This window comes from Brassica oleracea, chromosome C8 (genome assembly GCF_000695525.1).
Source record: "Brassica oleracea var. oleracea cultivar TO1000 chromosome C8, BOL, whole genome shotgun sequence".
Lineage (NCBI taxonomy): Eukaryota > Viridiplantae > Streptophyta > Magnoliopsida > Brassicales > Brassicaceae > Brassica > Brassica oleracea.
Window position 1 is genome coordinate 29,880,806 of NC_027755.1, and position 21,133 is coordinate 29,901,938.

Sequence of the window (21,133 nt, forward strand, 5' to 3'; positions counted from 1 at the left end):
TTAATTTAAAATGATTACATATTACATGTTTATAAAATATGAAAATATATAATTATTTTAAAATATTTATAAAAACTGATATAGTTACAAGAGAAACACTAAAGATGAAAAATAAGATATTAAACTTTATTATGAATAAAACATATCGAAAACACTTATGTCAAAGTGATACAACCCTTCGAAAGTATTATGTTTAACAATCATTATTAAATTTTTCAATGTTATTTTAAAAATTATTTTGTATTCAATGTTTAAAACAAAATGATAATATTTGAATGTTCTAACTTTCTTACATCATTCTGAAGACTAATATGATCTGCACAATGGTATTACAGGTCTTATTCTCCTGCACCAAGACGAAGAGGAGCAGACTATTCAGCATCTCCAAGGAGAAGACATGAGGAACATCCAAGGTCGCCACCAAGAGGTCATCCTCGAGGAGAAGAAGATGGAAAATACAGTCGCAGGTCCTATTCCCCTGGCTATGAAGGTGGATCTGCTGCAGAGCCGGAGAAAAATGGAGAGGATGAGATTAGAGAGTAAGTGAGACATCATCACTGTCTGATTAGAGAGTATGTGAAAGAGTCAGTGTTTGGACACCTGGGTATGAACCAGAAGAAAGGCGTCGTGGGGGGAAGATCAGTATCAAGGTCGCCATCTGGATCGAGGTCCAGATCTGTGGAGGCATCTCCAAGAGTAAAGCAGTCTCCATCCATTATTTTACCAAAAAAAAAGAAAAAAAAGCAGTCTCCATCTCTCAGACCAAAGAACTTGGTGCAACTCTCTATGGGGCTTTGTTTCTCTAGTTGTGGTCTATGTGTCCTCAAAAAACTCCTTTCTCTGGCTTTGCTAAAAGATATTTGTGCTGTGATGTGATGATACTAGAGATCTTTCTCAATTTGTGAGTTTTTATTTTTTAATATTTGTTTGAAGAAGTTTGGTTAAGCTTTTTATTTTGAGAAACATTTTTTTTTTGAATGAATGTAAAATTTATTCAATCAAAACTTTAATTACATCAAGTGCTACTATTTTGATCTCCATTTACAAATCAAGAAACTCTTAAATCTCTACTTTTCTGTACTTCAAAAAGAAAACTCATGTAACTCTTGAGCCAAACCACACACTCAAACCTTCCTCAAAGTATTTTTGCCTCTTCCCTTTCACAGCTAAAAGCTTCGGTCTTATCACTTTATCAACCCATTTAATCAGCAACAATTCATCTCTTGGTTGCTCTCTATGCCGACGAGCATTGCGCTCCCTCCAAATACTATGCAGCAACGCTTGAAGAGTATATCTGATAATGAATACTTCAGTGATAAGAGAAACGTTTTCAATGTACCCTCGTCTTCTTTCCTATGAGTTCTCCAACTTAAAAGTCAAGATCGTCGACGATGTTGATATTTTCATTTAAGCACTCGAAAGTAGAAGACATTATGATGTTTCTTAGGTCTATTTTGGATAAAAGTCCCAAGGCTTTCGGTTCTTCTTTTGGTTGGTTAGGATTCAATTTTCAAGGAGCCAATCATCTCATACGTCAAACCGGTACCCAAAATAGGGGTTAATAAGGTCATTTAGTTTGGTTGAGCAGACCATATACCATAGTTAGGCGTAGGCATGAGCGTTCGGGTATCCATTGGCGTTCGGATCGGGTTTTCGGGTTTTTGGATTTACGCTCCTAGGTCCCATACTAAAATTTTATTAGTACGTGTCGGGTTCGGATAATAACACTTCGGGTTCGGTTCAAAATTGTATTGCGTCCTAAAACCCACAAAGTAATCATATATCGTAGGGATTCAGGTTATATCGGTTCGGTTTGGATATAACCGAAGTAAAAAACAAAGTTTTTGAAGCAAAACATAAAGAAAAACATCTAAATTAAATAAAAATTAATCTATCACACGTAAAATTGATAAAATAACAATAAAATGTTAAATCAAGCATGAAAACAACATCATTTGTAAACAATTTGTATTGTCTTATAGAGAGTAGACTTTTAATTTCAATGAGCAAATTATAAAATATTTATTTATAACTAATTGTGTACTTAAAGCATTTATTAAGATTTTAATATTTATTATTATATATCATATTACCACAAATATTGAATTTAATAATTGAAATACTTATATATATTTCAAAATATTTATATTGACTATTAATTTCGGATTTTTCGGGTTACTCGTTCGGTTCGGTTAATAACACTTCGGGTTCGGATAATTTTTGTACCACCCTACAAGACCCGTTCAGGTATTTTTACATTTCGGATCGGATAACGGATCGGATTTTTCGGTTCGGATTTGGTTCGGATTTCGGGTTCCAGATTTTATGCTCAGGCCTAGTTTGGCGCCTCCCTCCTCTGCATAATGGTTTGGTTCGGTCTGGTTTAAGTCTTTGGAACCACAACGCTGGTTGTGTTGAAATTCGAAAATAAATAAAGAATAGTAATAAATAATGTGAACCAATTCTGTATATAAGGACTTTCTCTTACACAACCACTTGTTCATTATGTCTCACAAGATTTCATCTTCTTTTCTTTTGGTTTAGAAAACTTCAAACAAAGCCAATATTTCTTTTGAAAAGCTCTCCAGAGACGGAGATGGCTGTGGGAATCCTAGAGGTTGATCTGATCAGTGGGAAAGGTCTCAAACGATCTGAATTTTTTGGTAAATTGTTAATTTCTCTCTTCTCTCATTCAGATTTGTCATCTCTTTCTTTCTGTTGGTTTTTGGCTTTTAATTTTGACATAATTTGATGTTAATTCCTTTGAAGGTAAGATAGATCCGTATGTTGAGATCCATTACAAAGGACAAACCCGCAAAAGCAGTGTTGATAAAGGTATAAAATTAACTCACGTATTACATTCTCTCCATATAACTCCAGATCTCAGCTTTTTATTCGTCTTTTTAGATTGACTTCTCTCGTTTCATGCGCCAGACTGGTTCTCCATCATTATCAGAATAGTATTATTATTTTAAAAATTACTAGGACTTAAGAAATAAACAAATTGCTAATATCTTTTCTTGGAGGAAAACAAATTGATTGTCACATATAATGGCTGTAGGCTTTCTGTGTTAATAACAGTAATATATAATGGTTGTAGTTCTTTATAAAGTTTGTGGTATTTGATTTTGAACCAGCCATGTATAAACTTGATCAAATGAAGTCATTAGTTAATCACTTAATCAGATAATCTACAAAAACACTTTTTTACTAATTGTGTTTCTGTTTCGTGAGCATTCTGTGATCATTTAACATTTGTTAATCCTATTTTATTATTTTTCTATTCGTCGTTATGCTATTTAGTATTTGCAAAATTTAGTGGTAACTTGTAAGTTTTCTTTTCTTGTACGGTTTAAATCTTGAAAAAATTGCTGTCTGGCCAACCTCATTTTAACTACTTATCAATATACCAAACTTCCTCTTATAACTTACATAAAGACGTTTACTAAATACTATAATTTCCTTCTGAAAATAAGATAAAAAGAATAATGTGTCAATACAATATAATGATCACATATATACTAGATATTTTATTGATATTTGTGTTATTTTAATGGAAAAGATGGAGGTAGAAATCCAACATGGAATGAGAAATTGAAATGGAGAGCAGAATTTCCTGGCTCCGGCGGCGACTACAAACTCATCGTCAAAGTCATGGACCATGATACTTTCTCCGCCGACGATCCCATCGGCGAAGCTACGTAAGTATCATTATCATGTATATACTGATATACACACTAAACTTGCTTATGCACTTGACTGGAATAAAAGCAATAATACTATGTGCGAATAAAAATGAATAAACAGAATATATGTGAAAGAGTTATTGGAAATGGGAGTGGAGAAAGGAACGGCTGAGCTAAGGCCGACCAAGTACAACGTTGTTGACACCGATCTCTCATTTGTCGGCGAGATTCTCCTTGGAGTTTCTTACTCTGTTATGGTCCATTATTACTCTTTATTTTTCTTAATCTACTTTTTCAAACTTTATTTACCATCTTATTGAAGCTCTTTCATTTATTTTTATTGGGAATATTCAGCAAGACAGAGGAATGGATGGAGAAGAGTTTGGTGGATGGAAGCATAGCCAGTTTGATTGATTTCTCCTTTAGATTGCTCGTTTATACATTTAGTGTGAACACATTAAGCATTTCTTAATTTCAACAAAAAAAAACTCTGAACACATATTGAATGTCATTTGTGTGTTGTGGTGAATGAATCTCGTTGTATTTAATTTCAGTATCGAAGAAAGTGTAAAACGCTGAGCCAAAGATGACTCTGCGCCTGCCACATAAAATACTTATAATATAAAGTAATCCCAATGAGGGGTTTTCACAAGATTTCTAGCATATAAAGTAAAACATTTTAATCAAATATTGTTTGATGTTCTCAAAATCATCAAATCTCCTTCTGAAAATAATCAAATGAAATATTCTAAGGAGTTCTTATGATTTTGAAAACTCATTAATAAAATATAAATATTTATAGATACATATAGCTAAAATACTATGTTTGAGAAATCTCTATTGGAGTTGTTCTATGCAGTCTGAAATTTACAAAATATTAAAGTAAATTAAATACATTAAATAAATATAATGTAATATTTTAAAATTTTGATTTATTAGTTTTTTCTTCTTCAATTGCCTAATTTTATTTTCCAAGTTTTATCTTTAGTGTGAACATCACCAAACTATTCAAAATTTCACAAAAAATAGTTTTAACACAACAATGAAATCTATATGCGAAATCTATATATCGATTTATTCAGCATTCTTCATCGTTGTTTATGATTTCTTATCTTCTGGTTTTATAATGCAAATGTTTTTCCAAAAAATGGATATGAAATATTTTGTGGGCAATCCTCTATATATTAATAGAGAAACATTTAAAAAATGGTAACATGTAGTTTGTAATAATTACAAAAGAGCATTGCTGAGTTGTTACTTAATTAAAATGCCAATTAATTTTACGTGGTAGTTTAAAAATCAATTGAAAAAATGTTGGTCCAAAATCTAATTACTAGGGAACATTATATTAACCCAAAATATAATAAGCGTGTATTCTTTCCTTAAATAAAAGCTATGAAGTTACCTATATGATTAACATATATATGACAATTAATGATTATGAATAATAAAGATTTGATAACAATTTTTGCACTCTTTCTCATTTTCTCTTTACGCGGACCTTACAGTGAAATCATTCATCAATGAAACATCAAGATCATGGAATTTACAGACCATTCGGACTCTGGTGGATCCTCAAGATGCGAAAATAATTGAAAGTATATCATCAAGTAAAGTTCCAACAGTAGATCGAGATGGATGTCATTTTACTACTAATGAGAAATATACAGTTAAATCTGGATACCAAGTAAAATGAGTGTACCCGAATAGAGAGAAAACACTACCAGAGTATGGTCCTTCGGTGATTCCACTGAAGGCTCACTGCTAGAAGGTACAATGTCCACCTAAGATGAAACATTTTTTATGGCAACTGGTATCAAGATCCATAGCGGTTAAGAAAATTTTAAGGGAAAGAAGATTATAAAGGGATATAATCTGTGCACGATGTGGAGCACCCGATGAATCCATAAATCAAGTTTTCTTTGAATGCCCACCATCGGTTCAGGTTTGGGCACTCTCCAGAATTCCATCAAACCCATACATATTTCCTACAGAGTCATTGTTTGTAAACATTGATAATTTATTTTGGAGGGTTACCCCGAAATTAGAAAATCATCAATTTGCTTGGATTTTATGGTACATATGGAAAGGAAGAAACAACAAAGTGTATAGCACTGTGGATGTTGATCATAGAGATACTCCTAAATTGGCGGAAACAAAATCATTACTTTGGGTTGATGCACAAACTTCACATGCACATGGAATCAATCAAAATTGATTACCAGTAGCAACAATAGTATCGTCTATCCCAGGTAGATTTTTTTTACGGATGGATCATGGAAAAACCAGGAAATGTTTTCAGGACAAGGGTGATATAACACACTGGAAGGTTCTGATGGTTTAATGGGAGCGAGAAATACAAGAGTGAGTCAGTCGCCACTTCATTCGGAGATAGATGCTCTCATTTGGGCAATGTAATGTATTAGAAACCTAAGACAGTTTTCTGTCACTTTTGAAACGGATTGTTCTCAATTATTGAAGAGGGTTTCAGAACCAGAAGAATGACCAGCATTTGCAAGTTATTTGGAAGACATAAAGAACTTAAAGACAAGTTTCAACAGTTCAGAGATTATTCATATACCACGGGCGCATAATTTACAAATATCGTTTGTTGTCCACATGAATGCGTAGCTAACAATTTGGTTTGCAAAGTCTATATGAGTCTGTATGTTGCTGACAAAAAAATATTATTAAAAGAAATTAAACAATCACATTAACCATATAATAAAAAAATAGATTTTTTTCTTATATGTTATATTTTAAAAATTTTAAAACGATTTTAAATTACAAAAATGTTAAAAATCCCTTTGAAAATTTTGTGATCAATGGCTTAATTTTTTTTTGTTTTAACAAGATACAAATGATCATACAATCATATTAATATGAATTTTTATTTAATAGATATTCATATTAAATAGTATATATATATATATATTAATACCATTTAAATTAAACTATGTACCATTTAAAAATACATTAATATTTTAATTTTTAAATTTGCATTGAAAGAGTATTGAGACATTAATATTTTAGTTTTGAAATTTGCATCAAAAAATACCACATCGAAAATTTTGAGATTAATGTTTTAAATTTTTTGTTATATCAAATATATAAATGTTAATAAAACCATCTGAGTAAGAAGTCTGAATAATAAATATTTATATTAAAAATACAATATTATGTCAATATCTTTGAAATATAATTATATACCATATAAATAAATAAAATGATTATTTTGATTTATTTACCATAAATATACTGTAAATGAATAAGAGGTATTGTTTTGATTTTATGTGATTACTATAATCTCCTATATATTAATTGAGAAACAATGCTGTCAAAAAAAAAGCTGTCAAAAAAAAATTAATTGAGAAACAATTGATTACTCTAACAAGTGCAAAATTTTATTAATTAATATTGTTCAAAAATCTTACAAGAGATCGATACAACTAAGATTGATTTAGAAGTTATTGGAATAATCTAGCGAGAACATGGATTTCACAACAAATATGATTTCCTAACCCTAACCCCATTTCTATTCGTCACAACACCAACATAAAATATTTGGAAGTATCGATTGACAATCGGAAATGATAACTTTTTTTTAAGTCCAGCCCATTTTTTTTTCTTAAATGACCTTAAAACAGTTTTTAATGATTAACTAAATGAGCTACATACATAGTAAAATGTGTTTTGGTTTAAAAATTATTGCATACCCAAAATCAATATGAACCATCATCATTTTCGTTTAAAATGTTTTCACAATAAAATATAGAGTTGGACAAAAAAATCGAATCCAAAAAACCGAACCAAAGCCGATCCAAAGAATAGTATTGAACTTTAACCAAAATTGGTTAGATATCCAAATGGGTTCAAAATTTTGGTATTTAGAGAACCGAAACCGAACCCGATTCAAACCGAAATATTTTTCCGAATATATCTGAACAGGATTTATATACTTAAATATATTAATTATTTTTTAATTTAATATCTAGAAGAATATACAAAATATATAAGACATTTTTAAGTTGTCCATAATACTTAGAAATATATACAAATAGTTATAACTACATTTTAAAATAGCTAAACGATACTTATAATACTTAAAATATCTACTGATTTCCTATCTGAATATTTAAGCTAAACTAATTTTTATGTTAATTTTAAGTATTTTGGCATACATTATTCAAATTTATATGTTATATATTATTTTATTTTTAGATTTTGAAAAATTTAAAGTATATATGAACTTTAATTTTTGAAAAAAAAAATAAGTTATTTGAACCCAAACCCGAACCAAACACGTAAAGATCTGAACTGACCCAAACCCTCAAGGATCCGAATCGAACCAAATGGTACTCGAATGTTCACATCTAAGCAAATGTAAAAAAGTTATTGATAACAAAATGTATATTGTTTATAATATTTAAGTACAATTTAGCAGAAATATGTCACTAGTTGAAATAAAATCTTTAATTTTTGTTTATGTAAGGTTTGAAAATCAGAATTTTAGGATCCTACAAGAAAAACAACAACATGAACAATCGCAAACAACTAAAAGAAAACATATATGATTTAAGGAAAAAGACTAACAAGAAAAACACTCCAAGATAACAATTCATAAGCATCATAACTCAAAATTTCAGTTCAACCTAAAGTAGCAGTCCACGAGGAAACTAATGCAATCGACGAAAAACAACGTTGATGAGTGCTTTGATATATAAAAACTTGTTGTATCTCAGCTTAAAAGTTATTCTAAGCATGCATGAATTGATATGGACTAATCATTGTAAGGTGCCAACACATTTATATTCAAAACAAAATATTAGCAGAGAATCATGTAACATGAGAGACATAATAGTCATAGTGGTTGAATTAAATGGTTCAAATAAAAACGAGTCAATAAGAAAACACTAAATAAAATATATGATTTAGAAATCTTTTATTTTAAGTTACATGGATTTAAAACAAAAAGTTTATTTCCAAAAACCAATTAAATGTTTTGGATTTAGAACAAAACAATATTTCCAAAAATAAGTTACATAGATCTAAAACAAATATTATCTCCAAATACAAGTTTTTTGCATAATCAACGTTAATAGATGTATAAAATTAACTTACTAATTTCATTCTCTCCATATCCTCCACATCTTAGCATTTTATTGGCCTTCTTAGTTTGTTTGTTTTTCCTCATTTCAGTGTAACAAACTAATTATCCATTATTACTGACCTTCAAGACATGGTTCATCTATGAGAAGATGGAGATCTTCTTTAATGCTATATTTTCACCCCTGCTTATTAACTCTATTATGAAATCAGAGTCGTGCACCCTTTTGTATAGTGCAATTTGAAAACCTTCGAGCTTCTGCCCAATTAAAAGCCTTATGTTAAATTTTCCCCATTTTGAGCAATTCTTCTTTTAAAACAAGAGTGTACCAACAAATTATGTTCCCTCATCCACCCGTTATCAACCCTCCACACACCTTCCATCTCAGTAGGAATCAACATCGCGTTTATGACCTGAAATAGATGCTGATGTTCGAACAGTATGTCCCATTCCGCAGTAGTAATCCATAGAGTCCGTGAAGCATGTAGTATCGCATTGACAACTGCAATGTTAATATGATCATTATAAATCTGTAGATCCTATTAGTATTATGATTTATCTAGCTAGGCATTCATTATTCATGATTAACGAGGTAAGTAAATGAACATATAGACATCATCATTTAATTATTGATATTTGTGTTATTTTAAAGGAAACTAGATTTTGATCCGCGCTTAGAAAGCGCAGATTTATTTTGAAATTAAATATTTTTTTCTTTTATAATTTATATATAAAATAATGTATACATTTGAGTAGATTTACCCGGGTACACTGAACCGTACCAAACTGAAAAAAAAAAATTAAGTTGAATTTCATAATAACCGAGCATATCCTATATCTTTGGAACCGAAAAATAGAAACCGAACTGAGAACCAAATGAATACTTAAATTTTTAAAATACAAATTATATACCTACAAATATTAATTATATTTAATTTCTAAATAACCAAATATCCTAAAAAATACTATTTATAAACGAAATTATGCAAAAGAAAAAAAATAATGACTCGAATATTTTTTATTCAAATATTTAATAGTTAATTATGTATCCTATATTTTTTTTCGAAACAACCTAAACTACCCGATTTAAAGCGCAAGATATTTTACATTTTTGAAGTAAATAAATATGTTCTATTTAAACCAGTCTTTTTTTACTAATTCCATTTAAATCTCCAACCCGTTTAGACCCATTTGATATTTTTATGATGAGATTAATCATTTAGTTCATATTATCATATATAAGAATGTGTAGTTTCCAATTCACGTAAAATGAAAAAAAATTGTTATATAACAGAGGATTCTCAATTACAACATATATTAAACATAACTAAACCATTGAAAATTTTATACTATTAATAGAATTATATGTGGCAATGATCACGTCATATGTAAACATGTTTGAATAATCTGTCATATATTTATAGGGATTTACTGTTAGAGTAACTAGATAATAGATTATGGGAAATAATAAATAAGTTCATTTAAATTATGTAAAGTATTAATATAGTTAGAGAAATATAAGGTAAAACCAAAAAAAATAGTTAAGTCTGATGAAATAGTTCAACAAATTTGTTTAAGTAGATTTTTTAAAAATTCTTCATTTGTAACAGTATAGATATCCAGAAATCCCTAATGGAATGAGAAACTCAAATAGAGAGACGGGGTTTCCTAGCTCTGGCACCGACTATAAACTCATTGTCAAAGTCATGGTCCATGGACCATGATACGTTCTACGTAAGCATCATATACACTAAACTTTGCTTATGCACTTGACTTGAATCAAAAACAATAATATGTAATGAATAAAATATACAGACAAGTATCAAAATTAAAAATGTTATGAAAAAAAGAGTTTGGCAACGTATTAAATTCACCACATGGTGGTGACATAGTATATAGCAAAAAAAAGAAGTAAAATTCGATTTATCAGCTGGCTGAAGAAGACGTCTCAACCATGAAATTAGCAATTCTGTTCAACAGGTTTAAACCGAAAACCGTTTCTTCGCAGTTGATCTTAACTGTTAAGTTGAGATCCTCATTGCATTTACCTTGGACTGTGATGGTAATCAAAAGAGGGATCTCACTGCTCAAGATTTTGCTGCTGAATCTCAAACGCAGACCAGTTGCATCTTCAAGTGTGTTAGCAACTGGCAAATCCACAGACACAAGGTGCAGATTTGAATTGCTAAGCACTTTAAGCGTAATAGACTCGCAGATGCTAAGAAACTTGTCTTTCCCATTCTCCATTCTTGTGTCTTTGACATGATCTGTGAAAGTACACCTACCAAAAAGCCAAGAGAGGTCAAGTAGAATCAGTATTTGCGAAAAAGAGATTGGTCGAAGTTATAATTAAGTAGAGAAAGGAGCTCTAACCTTCGACTATACTCGAACATTCCAGGTAACCGAGATTCTGTGGCTAAGAACTCTTGGATGGTTATTGAATACGGTTTGACAAGGTATCCGAGATCAGGTCGTAACTTAACAGGAACCTTCTTGCCATTGTAGTGTAAGCTTAACCTCATGGGAAGCAGGTGGTGATGAAACCTAACCTGGATAAGCCTCTTTGCGCTCTGACCTGGTTCAAGGCAGCTGAGTTCCTCCATTGGGATTAGTGTTGGCACATTGTTGTAAGATGCACTGCAAAATAAGTTAAATTAGAAAAATTTAACATGAGAACTTGTCTTTTCATGTCAGCTCAGAAAACAGGTTTTATAGGCATAATGAAAGTAAAACTCACTTTGCTTTGCCCACCAAAGTCTGTTCAGCTGAGTCTGATACATTCATTGCTTCTTCATCCTCCAAGTTAACCTCAAGGATAGGTTCTGTAGAACTGTTCTGAAAGAGAACTTCTACACAAACGTGCAAGGGAGATGCAGTGGAGACTTCAGATAAAAAGGTATAGTCTATCTTCAAGCCATTGCCATTTCCGGGGTCTAGGAGAGTATAGCTTTTAGGCTTTACTCTGCTTCCTATATCACCAATGGATATTTTGGCATAAGAGCTCTGATTCCTATCTAGTGCAGATGGAGTTTGATTTGAAGTGCTAGACTCCTCGTCTAACCACAGATCAAGGGCCCTTTTTGACCTTAGTTCTTCCTGGTCAGTGGAAACAGTAATCTCTGAAAATTGAATTAAAGGATCAGCTGCATCGTTGGCTTCATTTCTTTCATCACCATCACTGCTGAATTCTGAACCGTTATATGATTCGGAATCATATTCAGAAGAGCCATCTTCATCCACTGTTTCAGAAGATTCCTGAGAACCATTTAAATCAGATGTCGCCTCTCTTTGTCTATCAGAATCTGACAGCTGATCGTGTTCTTCAAAGACAAAACTACAGGGCTTTGGAAGAGGTTCATATCCAGGAGCCGCATGAAGAACTATCTGCGACAGAGATCCAGGAAGATAGAAACGGTTGTGTAAGTTTAAAGGTGAGAAAGGCTTCAGCTTTCTTCCAAACACATGTTCCACAACATGCTCAGCAATATTTTCTTGTGATGCCACACTGTCTTCCGCTGGCTCATGACAAGCTAATTTGTATGACAGCATTTTCTTGAGGAAACGAGTTCGATCACGAACATCATAGTTTAAGTCGCATTCTCCTAGTTCAAGCACATAAAGCACAATCTTTTTCAGCATCTGAAAATCTTCGACCTCTCCACTTATTAGAACCTGTAAATATGAAGGTAATATGAAAACTACTTGAAGTCTTGAACAATATATCCTGAGAAAGTACTGAAACGTGCCCAAGTAGAAAAGCCATTTGATGTTAAACTCTTATACTATTAGGTCAAAAACGGATCTGATTTTTTTTCTGAGAGAAAAAAATGATTATTCAAATAGCACAACAAATGTGGATGGCCTCTCTCATAAATCATTATTCCTTCAAATGGTAAATGTATAGATATAATACTGATTATACTATGGTTTTCTTTAAAAGAAAAACTGAACTCAGAATAAGAGGTTTCGAGGCAACGCCCAAGCTATACCTTAGCAGCCGTATTAAGAATCTGTAGTTTTGTCTCTGATGCCTCTGATTTAAAGCTCCATGCAAGGTACTTGGTTATTGTGGTCAGCATCTTTGGAATGATATGACCCAAAGAGCAGTAGACACCTACCATCCAAATAATAGTTGCGCGAGCAGCAGCTACCTTGACTGAATCCAGACTACGAAACAGTTGAATTATCACCTTCAAACACAAAATAATTTACAAAACTGTCAACAAAATAGTTGAGATCATTGCAATAGCTTCCAAGCATGTGTTCTGAAAGTATCTGAGAAGCTTAATAAAGTGAATGAGATGTACATACTTTTTCATGACTAAGGGGATCTCGCTCTATGATGGTCTGAATTGACATCACGGCTTGCACCAACACCCCTGCTTCTCCATCCACTAACTCGAGATCGCCGGCAAAAGATTCTGCAACATTGTAAGTGCTACTTTAACTTAACTGCAGAGTTTAACTAATGAGTGCAATGGAAATGAAGCATAACATACCTTGTTTAACTAGTGCTAACAATCCATTAAGGCATGCAGTTGGAATTTCTGGCAGTCTTTTTGCGCACAAACCAATTGCTGCAACTGTATCAGCTGCAAATCTCCTGTCTGGATCTTTAATATAGTCCTGGAGAAAGCTCACGGTTAAAACATTCAGTAATGTAAAAAACATTTCTGCTAAAAAGGACAAGGATGACGGTGCAGAAGTTCTTATATCACTGGAAGCCAAATGATCACGCAAACTTTCCGGAATGAGCAAAAAAAGTTCTATAATCTATTAAGGATAAAGTATAACCTCAAACTCTCTTAAAATCGAAGAGATAGATGAAGTGGTAGCAATGAGAGAGAGCATCTCCAGCTTATGTGCTTTAACTTGATATGCATCTGATGAACAAATAAAGAAATCTTCGAAGTGTGGAGCAAAGAGAGAAGGGACTGCTTTGGCAAAAACAAGGATATTGCAGAGGACCTGCCACAAATTATGAACAAACAACACTCAGAGAACATTTCATCACGCCTACACAGACGTATGTGGAGTGGATGGACTAGAGAACCATAGGCGGGAAAAATAAAAGAATGGTTACCACATATTTTGAGGCAGTGGATGACCTAAGAAGAAACAGGAGCGGTTTAACAATTCTTTTAACATCTTCCAGGGGAGCCATTATCCACTGAACACCAGCTGCTGCTAGTACAACTGCACTATTGTTACTCCATAACAGCGGGGATGTACACTGAAGGAGGATCTTAACATCTTCATTATCTCCAACAGATGTGGTATCTTTGCTATCAAGCGAAGATGCCACCGTATCCACGCAATTAGATCGTGAGAGGTACTCGTCTGGACCTTCAATGTAACATTTAGATACAAGGCTGACAAGATTAGCATCAAACGAATCACTCTTATCACCATCTCCTTTATCACTGACTAGACCATCCTTCTCATAGAAGCCGTTACTATCCAAACCATGTAAAGACAACATCAAAGATTCCCGTACAAGTCCATGCCTTGCAACAACATAGCGCAAAAGAGTTCCTATGAGTAGTATCTGACCCCACTCCTCTACATCAGGAAGAATCTGGCAGAGCTTCTTATAGTTCTTCCCGATCAGTTTGAAGTTATTTGGACAGATACAGGTGAATGCTGCTGCCGCTGCTCCAACCACTCCTGGAGAATGGTCATTTAACAATATCCCCACTAGCTGCAAACAAAACCAACCATACTCAATGAAAATTCACCATTCACAGATAAACTCAAGGACATCAAAGACTTGAAACAATGATGCATAAAACAGAAACTTAACATGATATAAATATCCTAGTCACACTCCATAAAAAGAAAGAAAGTATGTTTTCAAGGGGGCTCGTGAGTTTATATAACAACTAAAAAGGAAACTGAGAGGACAAACCTCTTCGATTGAAGGGGCATGTTCTTCGAGGCGCAAATCATGCAACTTTGGAAGAGCATTGGCAGCACATTTTCGTACATAAACAGCTGGATCCCTCGCACATTTTCCCACAGCTGCAAGAGCAAGAGGCGCGATTACGTGTAAGCGAATCCCAGCCATTGTACGAAGCGCCCAAGCTCTAACCAACGGGTTTGGATCTCCCAAGTCCTTCTGGAAGTAGTTGATTGATAGCAATGCTTCATTTGGACGCCTAAAGAAACCAAATTAAAGCTAATATGTAAGTTACATTCACATACACATGTAGATGCACAAACAAATACGCCAAAAGAAGCATATAGTATTATACTATATGCTTCACATACTTTTCTGCATAGTGGAGCAGATACAAGTAAACCAGCTTCTTCACTTCCGATGACTGTGACGCCACATTCTTCACCACCTGCGAATTGAAAGAAGACGGTTTTATAAACTGAGATCAACGATATTTCTAGGATTGCAATTTTAGATCATTCGACTGATATAGAAATCTATTGAATCGAAGGGATCAAATCAAGTCGGCGAAAAAGCACCTGAGGGAAGAAGTTGGAGACGTCGAAGCCCTGAGCGATGAGAGCAAGGAGACGCTTGAGGGCTTCGCATTTCTCGGATTCGAACTTGCTATCGAGAAGTGGAGCGATATTGACGTCTTCCGGATCGTCGTACAGGTGAGCGTCGGTACCGATCCGGAGCACCGCAGCTGAGGCCTTGCTCAGCGTCTCCGCCGTGGAACCAAACTGATTGAACATCGGATCAAATCCACCTCCGGAAAATTCAGAAAAAGAAAAAAAAAAAGAACTCCAGCAACTAACCGAGAGAGAGAGACTGAGACGATGAATGATTACTATGCAGATCGCAAACCGGTTTAATTACCCAAACGAAGCCCATTAATGTAATGCTGTAAAACGAAAACGGAGATATGAAAGGTCGGCCCAGTAAAAAGCCCACAAAAAACTTTAGAACATTTTCGGTGAGTGAACCTTTCAATGACCAATGCATGACAGCATGAGTGGATTAATTGGTGTAGGTAATTATTAATGGGCGTGGAGTCGTGGACAAAGCTGGTAGTTCCGATGCTCATTATCATTATCTTCTGATAATTTAACTCCTTCATGTAGATACATTACTCTTTATATGCGTCGATTCTTTCTCAATCGAACAGTCTATATTGTTCACAAGCAAAACAGTCTCAAGATACATTACTCTTTTTATATCCGTCTGTTCACTTCTAAATTATCTTCTGATTCTGGTTCTTCGTGAAACACCCATCACTCAACTCTCCACATTTTATAAGGTTTTGGCACGTTCCTCTCTTTTGTCTTTGGTTTTGATTATGTCTAATTCATTTGGTTAGTCTTAAAGATGTTTTTGTGTGTGTTTTGTCTCCTCAGAGATGGACAGAATCAGTGGGTTGTCTGATGAAATGCTTCTTAAGATATTACTGCTGGTTCCGACCAAAGTTGCTGTATCCACAAGCATCTTGTCGAAACGGTGGGAATATCTTTGGATGTGGTTGCCTAAACTTGGGTACGGTCATACGTATTGTTCAGAGCCTGAATCCAAGAGGTTGCAGTGTTTTCTTGACCATAATCTGCCATTACATAGAGCTCCAGTTATGAAAGCTTCCGTCTTGGATTACTTAGAGCATGATTAATGCAGATTCTTAGAGTGGGGTTCTTAACGGAATATAAGAAATCATCTCTTAACTTTTAATTAAAAAAAACTAAGAACCGGCTCTTAAATATCTTATTGAACCCTTCTTTCTTTGGGATGAAACATATTCATATTGATATATTATTCGACCATGACTTGTATTTTTTTGTTGGGCCCTTCTTTCTTTGGGATGAAACATATTCATAAACACATTTTCAGTATACTTCAAGCTCATCTCGTTTGATCTCAAACCCATAAGCCAAGCCTTCTTGATTTGTTTATGCTACTGATTTGGGGCGCATCACCGAGTAACTTGTTTACTTGTAAATCGCTCGTGATCTTGAAACTGGCTGGCGGGATGCTCTTGGATGTTCCTAGAATGGTTTCTCGTCCCTCTCTGAAAACTCTGAAACTTCTAAGGGTGAAATACTTTAAAGACAAAACTCTTCAGCGGCTTCTATCAAATTGTCCAGTTCTTGAAGATCTGTTGGATTTACGTAAAAATGAATCTTCGGGAAAGTTGACTGTTGTTGTTCCATCCTTGCAGAGTTTGTCACCCGATATACCTAATAGTCATGAAATAAATGGGTATGTGAAAGGAACTCCTGCTGTAAAGTATTTCAAACTTGTGGATGATAATGATAAGAGTCACTACTGTTTGATTGAGCATATGCCTAACCTCATCGAGACACATTTAGATGTTTCACTCCTTGATATCAAGAGTCTTGTTGGCTCAATCACATCTGTTAAGCGTCTAGCAATATGTTCAATGGTAATTATTTTTCCTTTTATCAACTCATTTTTATGTAATCATTTGTCAGAAATTTTAGTATTGTGTGTGCAGGCTATGTTTGATGAAGGCTTTGTCTTAAACCAGCTTGAACATCTGAAGTTATGTATATGCAGAGACCATTCCTCCAATCAACTTTTCCGGCTGATCAAATCTTCTACGATATTGCAAGAATTAAACCTTTTCTCAATGGATGTAAGTTTGTATAGGGTCTGATGCACAACCAAGTGTCAGTCTAATTCTTTTGTTTGATCTCAGGATCATGTGACTCAATTTATGGATGACTGGAATGAACCAAGTACTGTTCCTGAATGTATGATGTCTACTCTGCAAAACTTCAGCTGGCCGTTTTCGTTATACTCGGGAGAACCACAAGACAGAGATATTGTGATTTACATTTTGGAACATGTTGTTCACTTAAAGACTGCACAATCTCGTCATATGTATGTGAAGTTCCAAAATTTGAGATGTTACAAGAGTTGGCACTTTCTTCTAGAGCTTCAACAGCATGCAAACTCATGTTTGAATGAGTATTTGATCTTTTAAAATTGGTCTTGCTTCTTTTTTTTTCCTTTTTTTTTGTTTAACTATCTTCTTCTTTTATTCCTTGTATTAGCTCGGACTCGTTTCGTTTCGTTTGTCGTCAACTAAGAAAAGTTGTTTACTTCAATAAATTGTCTTTCTACAATGTTAGGAGGTAAAAGAGAATGTTTAATGGAGGTTCTTAGGGTGTAATTCTTAGCGGAATATAAGAACCCGTCTCTTAATTTTTAAATAAAAAAAATAAAAACCGGTTCTTAACTTTTTTTAGTTAAAAGTTAAGAGACCCTAAGAACCTTCCATTAAACATAATTTATATCATCATTTTATAATATTAATATTTTAAGGGTATGTATGTGTATAAATACAGACGGGAGAAACCTTGTAACTGAAGAAAAGAGACCAAGAAAGAACACAATGCTCTGATGTGGACAATGTTAGAGTATCACACCACCACGTCCAATCACGCAAGTCTCGAAAAATCTTAAATTTGTCCAGAAAAATGGCTCTCCTCCTCAATTGCCAGGTCAGTAAACAAAAAGGTTACATGAAAGCTCGGCCCAGTAACAGGCCTACCAAATCTTGGTTGTTCCTAATGCTCATAGCTATCATCTTCTGATAATTTAACCAACCCTTCTTCATCTTCCTTCTTGTCGATTCCTTAGCAGGCAACCCCGTAATACTAACAAATGCTTTCGTAGTCTTCTGGTCACTTCCGGTCTATCTTCTGATTCCGGTTCCTCGGGGAACACTCATCATCTATCTGTCCGGATTCTCCAAGGTTTTGTCATGTTCCTCTCTTTTGCCTTTTGTTTGGCTTTTACATTTTACTAATTAGTTTGGTTAGTCTTTAAAGATGTCTTCTTATGTATTGTTTCTAGATTCTGTCGACAAATTACAACGGGTTTGGTTTGTAAAGAGATGGATAGAATCAGTGGGTTGTCTGATGAGTTGCTTCTTAAGATACTAATGTTGGTTCCGACAGAAGTTGCTGTCTCCACAAGCATTTTGTCTAAACGTTGGGAGTATCTTTGGATGTGGTTGCCTAAACTTGATTACTGTCAGAGACTTGGGTCAGGTCCTGATTGCGAGAGGCTACGGTGTTTCCTTGACAGGAATTTGCCATTACACAGAGCTCCTGTCATCGAAAGCTTCCGTCTTGAATGTTATGATCCACGTTTTAAACCAAAGAATATCAGCATGTGGGTTTTAACAGCCGTTACGTGAGCTGGAGATACTATATGAGTCTTATCCGCCCAAGTCAGTCATGTCATATTGCCGAGTAACTTGTTTACTTGTAAATCGCTCGTGATCTTGAAACTGGGTGGCAGGATGCTCTTGGATGTTCCTCGGATGGTTTCTCTTCCCTCTCTGAAAACTCTGAAACTTCATTGTGTCATATACTTCGATGACAAAACTCTTCAACGGCTTCTATCAAATTGCCCGATTCTTGAAGATCTAGTGGTTGATTTACGTGAATATGACACCACTAGAGAGTTGACTGTTGTTGTTCCATCTTTGCAGAGTTTGTCACTCTACCTACCCTATAATAGTGTTACAGATGGGTATGTGATAGAAACTCCCAATTTAAAGTATTTCAAACTTAGGCATAATCGTAATGATCACTACTGTTTGATTAAGAACACGCTTCACTTGGTCGAGGCATATCTAGATTTTAATCTTCCTGATTTGAAGAGTCTTATTGGATCAATCACATCTGTCAAGCATCTTGCTATATGTTCAGAGGTGATCACTTTACTTTTATCAACTCTTTTTACGTAAATTATTTGTCAGTAATTTTAATATTGTCTACAGGCTATGTGTGATGAAGGTTTGGTTTTCGACCAGCTTGAACATCTGGAGGTATGTATATGCAAAGACCATTCCCCCAGTCAACTTTTACGGCTGCTCAAAGCTTCTTCCAACTTGCAAGGACTTCACCTTTTTTCATAGAGGATGTAAGTTTTGTTTATTAAACTTTCAGTTTTATTGGGTCTGATGACGCATAGCCTAATTTTTTGTTGTTTGATCTCAGGATCATGATCATATTCCTGATGGTATGGAAGACTGGAATCAACCAAGTACTGTTCCTGAATGTATGTTGTCGAGTCTACATAGTCTCAGCTGATCGATGTACAAAGGAGAACCACAAGAGAAAGATATTATGATTTACATTTTGGAACATGCTCTTCACCTGAAGACTGCGACAATCAAGTCATCATCTGAATCGGATGTTCCAAAATTTGAGATGTTAAAGGAGTTGGCTCTCTCTTCTAGAGCTTCAACAACATGCAAACTCATGTTTGAATGACTATTTTGATCGTTAAAATTGGTCTTGTTCTTCTATTCCTTGTGTTTGCTCGGACTCCTTCTGTTTGTCTTCAACTCTGAAAAATTGGTTTCTACGGTAAAATTTATTTCTAATATGTTGAGAGCTCAGTTTGATGATCACTTTAATATTTTTATGGGTATATATGTGTTAAAGAACAGAACAAAAAAAGCATCTGGTGCATTGATGTATAACAATGTTGGAGGCTTGGAGCCATTGAAAAAAGGAACTGTCGTGTATGAATATGATAATATGTAAGTGTGTCTAACCATGTGAGTCTTGATTGGAGTTGTATAAATATGATCAAGTTACTTCCTTTGGCCTTTCTCTACTTCGTTCTTTTTCCTCCCACCATTCTCTCTATTTTTCACACCATTGCTGAAAAGGAGAGCCAGAGAAAACCGCCAAAGCATTAATTTTCTTTTACAAAAAAGTTAAATTATTTATAAACAAAAGGGACTAATAAAATGTGAACCATTGGTAAAACCATCTTTTGTATTTTTTAAATCGTCTGAAACTCTAAATTATTATGATGGTAAAACTCACAAAAACAGAGCACTGAAAATTAACGAAGAAAAGAGAACAAAAACAGAGCATTGGAAGTTATGTTATCAATTAGAACTTAGCAAAACATCATTGTTCCATGAATAATTATAAATGAAATAATGTTTTGAGAATCCACTAATTACCAGGAGACGCAGAGATATCAATGCTTCATTAGGAGGCCTAAAGAAACCAAGTTAAAGCTAATATGTAAGTTACATTAACATACACATGTAGATGCACAACAAACATATATGCACACACCACCAATGAATGAAGATTTGATACTATATGGTTCACATACTTTTCAGGATAATGTAGCAAATACAAGTAAACAAGCTTCTTCACTTCCCATGACTGTAACGCCACGTTCTTCACCACCTGCCAACAAAATTGGATCACCATGAGGCCATTCGACTGATATGGAATTATAGTGAATTGAACTAAGTAGGCAAAAACACCTGAGGGAAGAAATTGGTATTAAGTATGATGATGTGGTTTAGCTAGAACCGGCTTGTATCGGATAGTTTATGGTTTGTAT

General features: G+C 34.1%; 2 protein-coding genes and 2 pseudogenes across 3 annotated transcripts; 3 read left to right on the plus strand and 1 right to left on the minus strand.

Moving 5' to 3' along the window:
• The first annotated feature begins 2,431 nt into the window (after window positions 1-2,431).
• On the plus strand, window positions 2,432-4,239 carry LOC106309882 (16 kDa phloem protein 2). 2 transcript variants are annotated; one of them, XM_013747026.1, is made up of 5 exons: window positions 2,432-2,663; window positions 2,770-2,835; window positions 3,563-3,701; window positions 3,808-3,943; window positions 4,041-4,239. In XM_013747026.1, exons 1-5 carry the CDS (start codon window positions 2,597-2,599, stop codon window positions 4,098-4,100), a joined length of 468 nt encoding a protein of 155 aa, XP_013602480.1. In that variant the 5' UTR covers window positions 2,432-2,596; the 3' UTR covers window positions 4,101-4,239. The 2 variants fall into 2 exon arrangements, with proteins under 2 accessions (XP_013602480.1, XP_013602481.1); XM_013747027.1 differs by having other exon boundaries at window positions 3,808-3,937.
• Window positions 4,240-10,574: 6,335 nt separating this feature from the next.
• Window positions 10,575-15,486, minus strand: LOC106312152 (AP3-complex subunit beta-A). The gene is made up of 11 exons (XM_013749555.1): window positions 15,271-15,486; window positions 15,064-15,140; window positions 14,702-14,951; window positions 13,877-14,494; window positions 13,588-13,761; window positions 13,293-13,419; window positions 13,105-13,214; window positions 12,783-12,983; window positions 11,531-12,465; window positions 11,167-11,430; window positions 10,575-11,074 (listed from the first exon to the last, which is right to left on the minus strand). The coding sequence occupies exons 1-11, from the start codon at window positions 15,484-15,486 to the stop codon at window positions 10,720-10,722; spliced, it is 3,327 nt and encodes a 1,108-aa protein (XP_013605009.1). The 3' UTR covers window positions 10,575-10,719.
• Window positions 15,487-16,130: 644 nt separating this feature from the next.
• LOC106311223 lies at window positions 16,131-17,710 on the plus strand (annotated as a pseudogene).
• A 701-nt stretch (window positions 17,711-18,411) lies between these two features.
• LOC106310834 lies at window positions 18,412-20,120 on the plus strand (annotated as a pseudogene).
• Window positions 20,121-21,133: the final 1,013 nt, after the last annotated feature.